At 43.4% G+C, this 13,457-nt stretch overlaps 1 protein-coding gene across 30 annotated transcripts in view; it reads right to left on the bottom strand.

Moving 5' to 3' along the window:
• The window catches only part of TANC1 (tetratricopeptide repeat, ankyrin repeat and coiled-coil containing 1), a 265,441-nt gene that overhangs the window by 133,328 nt on the left and 118,656 nt on the right, over nucleotides 1–13,457 (bottom strand). For 24 of the 30 annotated variants that reach the window (XM_065525539.2, XM_065525540.1, XM_065525538.1 and 21 more), the window contains one exon: nucleotides 743–940. In XM_065525539.2, the coding sequence (XP_065381611.1) occupies nucleotides 743–940 (198 nt within the window). Of the gene's footprint in view, nucleotides 1–742; nucleotides 941–4,071; nucleotides 4,175–13,457 lie in introns of those variants that run through there. The other 6 variants (XM_074009204.1, XM_074009207.1, XM_074009206.1 and 3 more) reach the window with 2 other exon arrangements.

Raw genomic sequence — 13,457 nt, 5'->3', positions numbered from 1 at the left:
ACATCAGTATATAATACTAGGTAGGAATAAACAGACCATCGTCAGATGACTTTTGCCTACATCCATAATCTTTAAACCCACCATGTGTGAGCTTGGATTACAGTCATGTGTCACTTAATGATGGGGATACGTTCTGAGACAGGCATCGTTAGGTGATTTTGTCATTGTGCGAACATCCTCAAGTGTACTTTCATAATCAAGGTGGCACAGCCTACTACACACCTAGGCTCTATGGCATAGCCTATTGCTCCTAGGCTACAAACCTGTACAGCATGTGACTATACTGAATGCTGTAGGCAACTATTAATGCAGTGGCAAGGATCTACGTATCTAAACATAGAAAAGGCACAGTAAAAACACAGTATTACAACCTCATGGGACCACTGTCATACATGCAGTTTGTCATTGATTGAAAGAAACATCATTATTCGGTGTTATAACTGTATAGTGCTCCTTAATTCATCAGTGAGAAAACAATAAAATTGCCGGTTAACATCAGTACTGATAACAAAATCTTAAATCTTTATAAAAATCTAGCCTGGCAGTCCAAACAGAATGAATCTATTAAAACCATACTTTTTCCTTAAATTTAAAAAAAAAAAAAAAGATTTCTTTCTTCTAGAAGATACTATGACAAAGAAAAAATGTTCTCCCAGAAGATTTCTCATGGGCACTAGGTTTGCTTATTTTCAACACATGTACTACATATATAACCAAGGCAGCTCCTTCGTTCCCTGTTTACCTGGGGACTTTTTGTTTGCTCTTGATTGCACCAAGTGAGACTGTCGAGGCAGCAAAGGTGATGAAGGCAGAGACATCGAGACACCTTTGGCCAAGCTCACCCTATAGGTGTCCTCTGCTGCAGGAAGACTGCTCACAGGAGAGTCAGCACCGTGGTCAAGGGGCAGGACTGGAGAAGTCTCTGGACCAAAGTCACCTCCTAGAGTAGAGAGGGAATACTTAGGTTAAACCATCCATTCATTACAAGTTGATGCAAATTTAATTCCTATAAACTATATTCTCAGAACATAATTCCCATATATCAGATGTGTGTATTGAATTTTTTTAAATGACTTCTCCCCTACTACTCTTGAAACGTTTTACCCTACGAGGGAAAACTCAAGCATCAGTGAACTCTGCTCCATGTGCCTTTCTGCACTACCCTGATATGGTTTCAATACCTAACAAAGGATCCAGGAAGCCACTGATCTGAGATTAGATCAAGGTCAATTATGAATGATCCACAAGAAGCTTTGATTTCAGAAAAGGAAAAGGAGATGGCTTACTAGCCTTACATGGGTATCAGTAACACAGATTCAGATACCAACCCTTCCAGAACTCCCGGGCCTCCACTGCTCCTCTCTAATAAGAAAAGTCTAAGGGAGACTCTAGCCTACATCCACATTCCTCCCCAGCACCATCCCTTGGTTCTCTCATCCCATCTACTCAACACTCCCCATGACACAGGGCCACCCTCCTAAAACTCAAACAGCCCCAAACCAGTCATGAGACTGGAAACATCCCTCACTTACTAGGCAGCTTCCGCTTGACACTCTGCCCCTAAACAAGTTTGGGGACAGACAAGCTTACTATTATGAAATTAAACATTGTTAAATATGGTGAACCCCAAGTTTCTCTTCAAAGAATCAGTATGTCAATATGTTCAGCTCTCTTATTCTTTGATTCTCCATTTTAAAGTTTAACTTCCGGCCGGGCGCGGTGGCTCAAGCCTGTAATCCCAGCACTTTGGGAGGCCGAGGCGGGCGGATCACAAGGTCAGGAGATCGAGACCATCCTGGCTGACACAGTGAAACCCCGTCTCTACTAAAAAATACAAAAAACTAGCCGGGCGAGGTGGCGGGTGCCTGTAGTCCCAGCTACTGGGGAGGCTGAGGCAGGAGAATGGCGTGAACCCGGGAGGCGGAGCTTGCAGTGAGCTGAGATCCGGCCACTGCACTCCAGCCTGGGCGGCAGAGCGAGACTCTGTCTCAAAAAAAAAAAAAATAAAAAAAAAAAATAAAAATAAATAAATAAATAAATAAAGTTTAACTTCCTGGTTCTCTTCAGCTTCTTGCATCTAATTTCAGTAAACAACTTTCCTGCCAATCCTAATTAGTAGTTCACACCTGTTCCCTGGTCACCTGCTCTGTCCTGACTCATCCTGGTCACCTGCTCTGACCCAAGTCACCTTTAGTTACCTGTTCCTAACCATCCTTCCCACCAAACTACTTACCCCACCATTCTGGCTCATACCCCTGCTGTCTTTAAAATAGTCAATCAGAATTAGCTTAGACTGTTTGGTCCAACCCTAACCAATAGGGGAATGACACAGCAGTAGGGGCTACCTGCGTCAGGAATAAGAACTCCTGCCCCTCTCCTGTCCAGGTGCACTCTCGCCATTGTTCCATCTGTGATGAGCACCCTTTCTGCAGAAAGTAAAAATTGCCTTGCTGAGATAATCAAATTTATGTTCGAGTGCTATTTCTTTGTGGCACCAGGGAACAAGCATTTCTAAAAACATTCTAGGGCAGGCAAAACCTCAAGCAGCAGAGAGGATATAATCACAATGTTAAAAAAATATACAAGAAAGAGTATCTTGGCTGGAACTAGTCTCCCAAAAAAAAAAAAAATACAGCCAGTCCTCATGTATTCAGATAACACATTTTCCTCCGATTGCCTCTCCCCACCAATTACCTTTCCCGCTCCTCAGTATGTACTAAGATGGAACTAAGGATGTGCAGGGAAAGAATGTAAGTCATTATCTGCTTCTTAAAAAGCATCTTCAAACTCTAAGTCACACACAGCAGAATTTGAAAGATGCATAAACTTTCCCAGAAGAACACGAGTGTCTGTGACAAAAGCTATCCAACCACTCCTTGCCATGCCTTCCTGGCTCCAAAAACAAACCAAAAAAACCACACACACACACACACACACACACACACACACACACACAATCAAAGACTAGATTTTAAAAAAAGAAAAAATGAAAGCTGCCTAGCTAGGCAGGAACTAAATTTTGCAGATTTTTGTGTATAAGGCTGAAAAGGGATACGAACTAAACCATCAAGTTTCAAGTGGTATCACTGTGCTTGTTTTTTGTGTTAGGAGTCAAGGGGAAGTAGAGTCAACCCCTCCATATAGGACAGGCACATGCCTTATTTTTTTTTTAGACAGAGTCTCACTCTGTCACCCAGGCTGGAGTGCAATGGCACGATCTCAACTCACTGCAACCTCCACCTCCTGGGTTCAAGCGATTCTCCTGCCTCAGCCTCCCGAGTAGCTAGGATTACAGGCGCACATCACTACACCTGGCTAATCTTTGTATTTTTAGTAAAGACAGGGTTTCACAATGTTGGTCAGGCTGGTCTCGAACTCCTGACCTTGTGATCCGCCCGCCTCTGCCTCCCAAAGTGCTGGAATTACAGGCATGAACCACAGCACCTGGTTGGCACATGCCTTACTTTTAAAGGGAACTCACAGCAGAGCAGTGAACAGAAAAGTCCCACAATGGGCATGTCAGCAAAGCCAGATAATTTTAGTCACTCCTGGGTTAGCTATGCATGAGGCGGTTTTTATAAACTTGGGAAACTAAAGATTTATCGCTAACTGCCCAAATTTACCGGCATTTGAAGAAACAAGACAGATCAGAAAACTCACTAGGGCCGGGCGCAGTGTCTCACGCCTCTAATCCCAGCACTTGGGAGGCTGAGGCAGGCGAATCACGAGGTCAGGAGTTCGAGACCAGCCTGGCCAACATGGTGAAACCCCATCTCTACTAAAAATACAAAAAAAAATTAGCTGGGCGTGGTGGTGGGCACCTGTAATCCCAGCTACTCAGAAGGCTGAGGCAGGAGTATTGCTTGAACCCAGGAAGCAGAGGTTGCAGTGAGCTGAAAGTACACCACTGCACTCTAGCCCAGGCAACAGTGTGAGACTCCATCTCAAAAAAACAAACACAGAAACAAAAATCTCTCACTGGAGTTACAAAAATAAGGACATTCATGCAAATCCCCAGGACGAAGTTCTGTCCTCAAGGGAGAGAAGCAGGCAGGAGTTAGAGGCCTTTACCTCCTAGAGTCTATGTGGACAGCAATGGCCCCCAGCTGGGCCCCCCCGACAAGCTTCATCCACCTCCTTTCACCAGCCAGCACTGTAAGATACTACTGTCACCAATCCCCAGAACCACAGGGGCCAGTCTTATAGCACTGGGGATGAGCCTGGAATCTTTGAGAAACCACCTCAAGGCTTTCAGCCAGGTCACGAGGTTTCCCAGCTGCTTTCCCTTCAACTGTCTGGCGAGGAAACAGATCTTAAGGCAGAGCTGGGCTGCACTATGATGCCAGCTCGCGGTGAGGCCAGATGCCCTCTGTCTTGACAAACTTGTAAAAGCTGAGGGATGGTTGTTTTCTCATCACCACCTCACTCTCACATTGAGAATGCAAGCAGGTGCTGTGCTTACAAGAACCATATCACATCAGCCAACTCTCGGGTGTACAGGCAAGAAACACCAGGAGACAGACCAGAACTTGGAAAGCGCTGAGGTCACAGCCACAGGACATTACACACAAAAGACGTGTAGGGGACCTTAAAGAGGTGACACTGGTTTTCCATGTGGTTTGAAGAGAGCTACATTGCCCTGTGGCTGTTCTTACATAGCCTAAATCACAGACCCAGCTAGTCAAATGGCTGTGGGACGGCCTGACAGGCCACAAAGGCACTGTCCCCTACTCACACATGAGTATTACTGACCTATACAAAAACAAATAAAAACCCAGATTTCAAGTCCTTTAATTTGGATGAGGATACAAAAGAAGGGAGAAATACATGTACCACCACCAGAAATAAGTAAACAGCACTGAGAAAGGTTTATTTTCTTAAATACTTAGAATTCTCCAACATGACACAAGAGAAATTAGGCATTGAAGGGAAAAAGAATTAGTTTCCTAATTATAAATTCTGCCCATAAACTTTGTTTAGAACAAGCAAAGCAAATATTTTCATTAACTGCAAATGTGGTGGGGATGAGTTTCCAAAGCATGCTGTAAGCATGAGGACCTTCAGCCTTTGGAGCAGCTGGACTTCAGCACTATGATTTTATGCAGGCTGCAATAAAACGAGGCTTAAGAGAAGAGTTAGCGGGAGGGCGGTTTTCAAGTTTACTTCACTATCTCAGTATAATCACTCCCAAACATGTTGTTCTGTTTGGTTTGTTTTTCAGAGGTAATGCAAGATCTCTAACTTCCAGTATCCTTTCATTAGAAAGGTACAAAGTAGGGAGAGAAGTTTTATGTATGAACAGGAAGCACAAAGCGGGGTGGATCCAGCACTCTGGAGCCAGGAGCTTTAACTGCACAAGCGCAGGGGGTTTAAGGTCAAACAAAGGGCATCACAATGACGCCAGAGGCAGAAAGTGAAAATTGCTTAGGGGCATCCACTTGAACAATACAATATTGGTTCTGGGCAACCTGACACCAGAGATTCTCCAGTTGATTTCACATTCCTCAGCAGAAGCTTAAAGACATTTAAGAGGAATTAAAGATGTTTCACTGCAACAACCAGCACGGCTGGCATATTTCTTACCCCTTGAACAGATACTGTTTTCTTTTAACTATGACCTGTTTTATTCCCCACCTTGATTATTGTTTTCTTTTAACTATGACCTATTTTGTTCCCCCCCTTGATTAAGTGATGGGAAGCACATTTCAATCACCCTTCCTGTTGCTGCAGGCAGAAATGCCAGGTAGGACAATGCAACCTCTCCAGGGTATGAAAACCATGTTATCAATGACCAGTAATTTACCTCCTCCAGCTTCACTAGCAGGTGTTTCCCATGGAACATTTACACACCACAGACAGTCACACCTATCCCAACATGCTTTCCATCTCAAAGCATTGAATGCAATCACACTGTCTCAGATGGGAGACTGGGGCCTGGGAGGTAACCCCAAGGAACAGGGACCACAGCTAGAACCTCCCCACAAACGGTCAGCTCAGGCTCTAACATTCTCACCACTTCACATGTTTAAGAGCTTTAATTTGGGGGAAAAGATAGAGATCCCCAAAACAGATACATTTTTAATGAGTATTTTAAATACATAAGGAGTCAGCACACTTTGCTGCAAAGGGTCTGATAGTAAATATTTTAGGCTTCGCAGGTTACATATAGTCTCTGTCACTCATATACACACACACTCCTTTGCTTCTTTTAAAATCATCAATTCCCTTAAGTCCAAAAATAAAAGTCCAGAAAGGGCAAGGGTACACAGAGACATCTATAAGAACCTCTCTGTTCATAATAAATAAAAATATATATGCATACAAATAAGTTAAAGTCCTAGTTTGCAAAGATAACAAAATTATCAAAGGGAATAAAGCCATCCAATAAGGCGTTATAAATTGGCAGAAATGGCTTTTCATAATAGTTGTTTATTTTAAAAAATGTTTACCATTACAGGCTGTGAAAAGGGATTTCAATTCGAAAATGGAAGAAAATATGAATCTGGGAGATGAATGTTGAAAGGCAGCGATGCAGAATGGCAACGTCCAACATCACAGATTAAAGTACATGGAGTGCAGGATTAGAGACAGCTTTAAAAAATGAGGGCAGTGAAGGCAAGGAGATGAAAGTAAAAGCATATTTCAGGAAGGGAAGGGCTGAGAAAGGCAAGGGTGCACTTAGACACTCAGGTAAACAGGTCTGCAGAGGCAGGAAATAAGATTTCCATTTATTGTGCCACTGAAGTGACTGGGGTGGGGTGGGGCGATAGAAGCTTAGAATAGAAAAAGACAGATGTTCTGTTTATCGAGCTCCAGAAAACGAGACTTGAGCAATGCATTTAACTAGGGCATTAAATGTGTTAGGGCATCTTTTGTGCAGTCTCCACCTTAAGAGTGCAATATTTCTTAAACATTTTCCACCGTAAGGTTTTATAACCACGTAACTAAATACACACACACACACAGACACACACACACACCGCTATATTTATAGAAAACAGAAAGATTTCTTCCACAAGATCCAGTATCATTTTTGAACCCTTCAGAAGGCTACAACTAAAAGCACTTTAAGCCATTTTATGTCTTATAGAATCTCCTAATTACAGGCAGAACATTTTCAAAATAAATGCATCCAAGAAAACAATTTTCAAAAACCTTATTCAGACAATCATGATTAATTCTCAAACAATACCACTAAGAGGCAAGAAAGCAGCTAACCCCTAGGGTACAAGAAACCTAGCCAATAGGACAGCGTATACTTGTCTTCAAAAATCCACCAAGTGGGATCTAAATAGAGATCAGTCAATACTGTCCGCATGGTTTTATTCTTAATACTCAATGATTATAGAACCAAACGTACAAATGTGCTTTATCCTGAAACAGACGAGTAAACAGACTGGCATTTCCTCTCTAATTGTCAAAGTTTTCCTTTTAAGATATATCAGCATGCAAGAGTTTCTGTGCTTTAAAAATAAATGACCTCAGAAAAACTCCCACCCCCAAACTCCCAGAGGGGTGCAATTTAAAATAAATGCTTATTTTTTTTAGATGTATTAGATGCCAGGACAGGGTTCTGGGTGCTTTATATATATTATTTCACTTAATCTTCACAGCCACCCCACAAATTAGGCATTGCTATTAGCCCCCTTCTCAGATGAGGAAACTGAGGCACAGAAAGGCTCAAGTATCTTGCCCAAGGCCACTCTGGCATATGTCAGAGCTGAGTCTGAACCCAGGCAGTGGGATCCAGAGTCCACTGTCTCAGTATTGATCCCCCTGGAGAAGGCTACTGAGAGAGGCTTTCAACATTATGTCATTTTGCATACTTAAGAAGGAAAACCAAAAATAGTATATGTAGGTCTACGCACAGTACTGGGCCACCACAGAGGGAAAACAAAACAAAACAAAGCACCCTGTTCCCTCGTCTATTTTCACTTTTCATGCCGGCTGGTTAATTAGCTCCACAGCACTCCCGCAGCACTCCTTTTGGGAGGTACCCAGGCCCAGTGATCATTAATCTTCTCTCAGTCACACCTCATGCTGTCACCATACAAGCGAAGTGGATCCAGGATAAGTGTTTAGTCATCAAGCACCCTAGTTTCCTCTCCTCTCCATGGGTACTGGACATTTATTAACTCTTGCAGCATTTGGGCCTGCTGCTTCTGCGGCACAGCGGCGCTGGGTCCGGTCATTCTGCCTAGTCCGATGAGGGGTGAAGTCGCGAGCTAGCTGCGGTGGAAGGCAACCTGGCAGGGTTCATTTTCAATCTGCATGGAATTTGTGATTCTACATTTCCTTGCCAGCACAGACTTGTCCAGGTCCACCAGTCCTGGGGAACACACTGCAGCTTGAATTCCGTGGCTCTGCCAGGTCGACTGATGCTACACCTGATTAGAGCAGCAGTTCCCAACGCCCTCCACATAGAGAGACCCCCAATCCCTGCTGAGCGAGGCTGTTTTAACTGGTTGGGAAAATGGCACAGGTGATGGTCCTTAAAGCTCACCAAGTGATTTTACTGTGCAGCCAGGACCGAAAGCCACAGAAGCAAGAAGGTGTCAAAAAGATCTGGACTGCTTATGCTACTTCCCAAGACAAAGAGGTTGCAAGAAAGGGAAAAGAAACTACAGGGCCTACTGTACTAAGTAATGCAGATTATTAAAATAAAAGTTTCCATTCCAAATGTGCATTACTTGAGGGTATATGTGTATATATATATATGTGTATCTATGCATGTGTGTATGCACACACAATACGTTTACATCTATACAAACATGGACACTTGTACATGCATGGAGGGTCTCAAGCAGGATACACATCCAACCAGTAGCAGTGGCTACTATGTTCGAACATCATTCGAATGGGAACTGATCAACTGAAGCATGGGTGTAAGATATACACGTTTAGATGGTTTATATTTTTTCCTCTGTGCACATTTCCTGTAAATATTTAAATGTACATTCCCAAGGATTGAGCCATGTGTCGATTTTAAGATCTTTAGGATAAATGGGCCACCTACTAAGGCCTAACTTGGCAAGTAGGGTGAAATGAAGCTCTATTCCACAAAGCATGTGCTCGAAGTGACATGTGTGTAGGCACTGCTCGGAGGCAAGCTTGTTTGCAGCTGACCACAGTGGACACGGGCATGGCAGGAAGAAGAGTGCCAGTGCCCTGCTCCAAAGGTTGGATGCCAGCAGTGCTGAGCTTGCCACACTCCTGTCATTGATGGGCTCTGGGTCGGCTGGCATTTCTTCTCTTCCCACCCTTCTGTTTATCTTCCAGGTTGTGGTCATCTCTGCTGTCGGTGGCAGGGTGTGGGCACACTTGCAGATGCCCACTCACATGGGATATGGATAATCCAAAGCCCTAGGAAAACATCTAGTCTGCTGGGGAGGGAAGAGGGAAAGAGAGACATGAGGGGTGGAGTGTAATGGGAGAACAAGGAAGAAAGCAGATGCTAAAAAGGAAGGAAATGAGGCAGGACAGGACCAAGGAAATGAGAAGTAAAGAGAAGAGGGGGAACAGCCACTCAAGGAGCAGGGAGGGGTGGAGATGGGGTGCAAGCGATAAACGCATGAATTCCTGTTTCTTTTTAAAACTGCATCTGGTTAGCAGTCCTGGTAAGGCCTCTCCCAATACCCTAGTAAAATGTCTAAGTACAAAGTAAGAAAACTCACGAGTGCAAAAAAAAAAAAAAAAAACAAAAACCATACCAAAAGGAAGAGACTGCCAGAAAAGGGAAGAATTCCCGGTAATTTTAAAGATGACAAAAGAGGATCCTTTGTTGTTGGAACAAACAATTGGTGGCCTAACCACACTCCAGTCTATAAAACATCAGAGCCCAGCCCACCGTGGAGAGAGGAAGATGGCAAACCTCTGACCCCGGAGTCGGCCTCTATATCTCCACCCCATGCCCACCAGCCGGAACAACAGATCCAGATCAGTAAAACCCAGCTGATTGCATCTTTTCTCTTTGGATAAGCCTCCCCCAACCACCACCCAAAATAATCAATGATGTGACTGAGAAAACATAGCTTATCAGTGAAAGGAAAGAGAACATCTTCTTGAACACTCAAAGATGACTGAGAACAAAACTGTGAACTGCTTGGCACCATCAATAGAATATAGGATGGCCTGGCCTCTAGACCCTTCATAGAGTGTTTCTTTCCTGATGACAGTCCATACTCGGGGTGTCTAATCTTTTGGCTTCCTTGGGCCACACTGGAAGAATTGTCTTGGGCCACACGTAAGATACACTAATGATAGCTGATGAGCTTAAAAAAAAAAAAAAAAAAAAAAAGTTACAAATAAAGTCTCATCATGTTTTAAGAAAGTTTACAAATTTTTGTTGGGCCGCATTCAAAGCCGTCCTGGGCCTCATGTGGCCCACAGGCCGTGGGTTGGACAAGCTTGAGCTATACTATAGACTAAGGCATTCTATACTACATATCTATACTATAGACTATTAAAGATAAGGAAAGAAAAGCAGGAAATTTAAAAAGCAATAATGAAATCGTGATCCACATTTCAGGCAGTCAAGGAGAACTGACACTATAGAAAACAGTCCATGATAAAGAGAATAAGCTCGGGAAGGTTTCCCCAAGAAGCAGAGGGAAGGGGCTAAAATTTTAACAATGTGGGTAAATATTACAGATATGGGAAACAAAAACCTTTCTGGGAAGAAATAAGCACAAAGATAAAGTAATTTTTCTAAAAGCCTAAGAAAAATTATCACAGACTTCTAGGTAAACATTAAAAAGGCGTTTTACTAGGATACAAACAAAACCTCGGAGCCTCTGAAAGGCACCAGAGCCCGACTGCACTCAGAACTCTTGTGTTAGTTTCCTGGGGCTGCCGTAACAAAGTTCCACAAACGGTGTGGCCTAAACAACAGAAGTCTACTTTCTCACATTTCTGGAGGCTCCAAGTCCAACATCAAGGTGTTAGGCAAGGCCATGATCTCTCGGAAGGTTCTCAGGGAGAATCTAGTTCATGCCGTTCTCTTCCTTTCCGGTGTGGTCAGCAATCCTTGACATTCCTTGGATTATAGATCCATGCCTCAAATCTCTGCCTATGTCATCACATCACATTCTCCCTCTGTGTCTGTCTCTCCTAAGGACAACAGTCATACTAGGTTAGGACCCACCCTAACCTAGCATGACTTCATCTGAACTTCCTGACATCTGCAAAGAGCACATTTCCAAACAGGATCACTTTAACAGGTATCAAGGATTGGGACTTCAAAGTAACTTTCTGGGGAACATAGTTGCACCCACAACCCTTGACCCCTCCCCTCCAACACGGAAAGCCAGAAATCAAAAAAGCAACATTGACCAGGTGTGGTGGCTCACACCTGTAATCCCAACCCTATGGGAGGCAAAGATAGGAGGATCGCTTGAGCCCAGGAGGTTGAGGCTGAAATGAACCATGATTGTGCCACTGTACTGCAGCCTGGGCAACAAAAGGAGACCCTGTCTCAAAACAAACAAACAAAAAAACGACAAAAAAAAAAAAAAAAAAACCCAGAAAAACAGAAAGGCAAAATCTACAAAACTTGAGGGAGAAAAAAAGCATGGCCAAATCTTGTAAAACTGTACTAGGCTATTATACATATCAATCAGAAAACATTCTCGGATACTCAAAAGCTCAGAAAATGTACAACCCATTTATCCTTCTGAAAGAAACAAGTTCCTTCAGAGAAAAAAACAGAATCCACTACTCAACAGTGGGGACATTATGGTTTTTAAAAAATACAAGAAACTCTATAACCCAACCCTGGCCTTCCAGCACTTCACTCAACTGCCCCTCTTCCACAGCCTGCTCATTCAGGAAATGGGCTTTTTGAACCACATCCTTCACCCCACAGTGCAGAAAGAGTCTCTTACTTTATCTGGAGACCCTTAAAGCAATAACTGATGCTGCCTGCCAGAACTTGCTAACAATAGCTTACATTTTTCACATGATTGGGACGCTGGGCAAGGAAAGCTCTCTTTACCCCCACCCACCCCTCTAAACAAGCAGAGTAGCACAGAACACCACAATGACTGCTTTCATTGCCAAGGAACTGAAATTTAAAAAGAAAAAAAATCAGTTTACCATATGAACATTTTCAAAAACATGTAGAAAAAACGTTTAAGCTAGTATACACAATCTTTTGTATGCTGTCTGATAACAACAGAAATATAAGTAAGATACACGACCCAAAAGTTAGAAGGAAGTCAGTAAGATGATGGGTTATTCTGAAGGGAGTGGACGTATGAACGGTTCTTTCCCCTTCCTTTTACATTTTCAGTTTGACATATATTCTGACATGTTTTATAAAACAAAATACACTTTATTTTCCAGCGAACATTTGAAACTCAAATTTATATCCATCTCTTTTATTTCCAGAGGTTCCCCTGTAAGCTGCCACACTGGACACCTGTCGAGTTCTTGAGGCTCCTGCTCTCATGAGTCCTCTTCCAGGAAGGTCTCACTTTTCCCCTATTCAGGCACCTCGAGCTATGCCCACTGTTGTTGCTCCATCCACCTGCCACACACTTGCCCTTGTCCATGTAGCTCCAACTGCCCATATCCAGGTCTCTCTAATGTCAGATGGTCTTTCCTATTGATTGTTCTCACAATGAAGTTCTGGACCGGCTTCACCCTACAGATACTGCAGGGTCCAAGATCCAGTGCCTCACCCTAGGTGCTTCAAAGCACTTAAAAGGAGCCTCACTGTCCCTGCTATCTGCAATCTCAACCAGTTAATGCTTTAACATTAAACTTTCTGAAAACAATCCAAATACACCCTCTTAATTTATAATAACAGAGAACTCCACATTTTTTTTCACAGCACTTTCTTGAAGGTAACATGAGAAATGACAACAGTAGTGGACCACCATGCAGAACATGTCACATCTATGTTAACAGTGCCCCGGAGCTGTGCAATGAGGCCAACCCAGGGACAACTAACCACAGGATACCGCACTGCTAAAGCCATTCTCCATCCCAAATACCAAGCCCCGAGATTACTGCCAGAGGCCACTTATCCTCGAACTTCACATACTGTTTCATTCCTGAGTAACACGACAGGATTTATATTGAGTTCTGCTTTACCTATGTTGTGTATGCCTGATAGAGTTTGAACGTCTGTCCCTACAAAATCTCATGTGGAAATGTAATCCCCACTAGGTGGGGCCTAGTGGGAGGTGTTGGGTCATGGGGGTGAATCCTTTATGAATGGCTCGGTACCCTCCCAGCAGTAATGAGTGAGTTCTCACTCTATTAGTTCACTAGAGATCTGATTTTTTTTTTTTTTAAGACTAAATCTCACTCTGTTGCCCAGGCTGGAGTGCAGTGGCACGATCTTGGCTCACTGCAAGCTCCACCTCCCAGGTTCATGCCGTTCTCCTGCCTCAGCCTCCCGAGTAGCTGGGACTACAGGCGCCCGCCACTATGCCCGGCTCATTTTTTGTATT

Source organism: Macaca fascicularis, chromosome 12 (assembly GCF_037993035.2).
Source record: "Macaca fascicularis isolate 582-1 chromosome 12, T2T-MFA8v1.1".
NCBI lineage: Eukaryota > Metazoa > Chordata > Mammalia > Primates > Cercopithecidae > Macaca > Macaca fascicularis.
The sequence above is the reverse complement of the archived record's forward strand: the minus strand, read 5'-3'. Positions and strand labels throughout refer to the sequence as shown.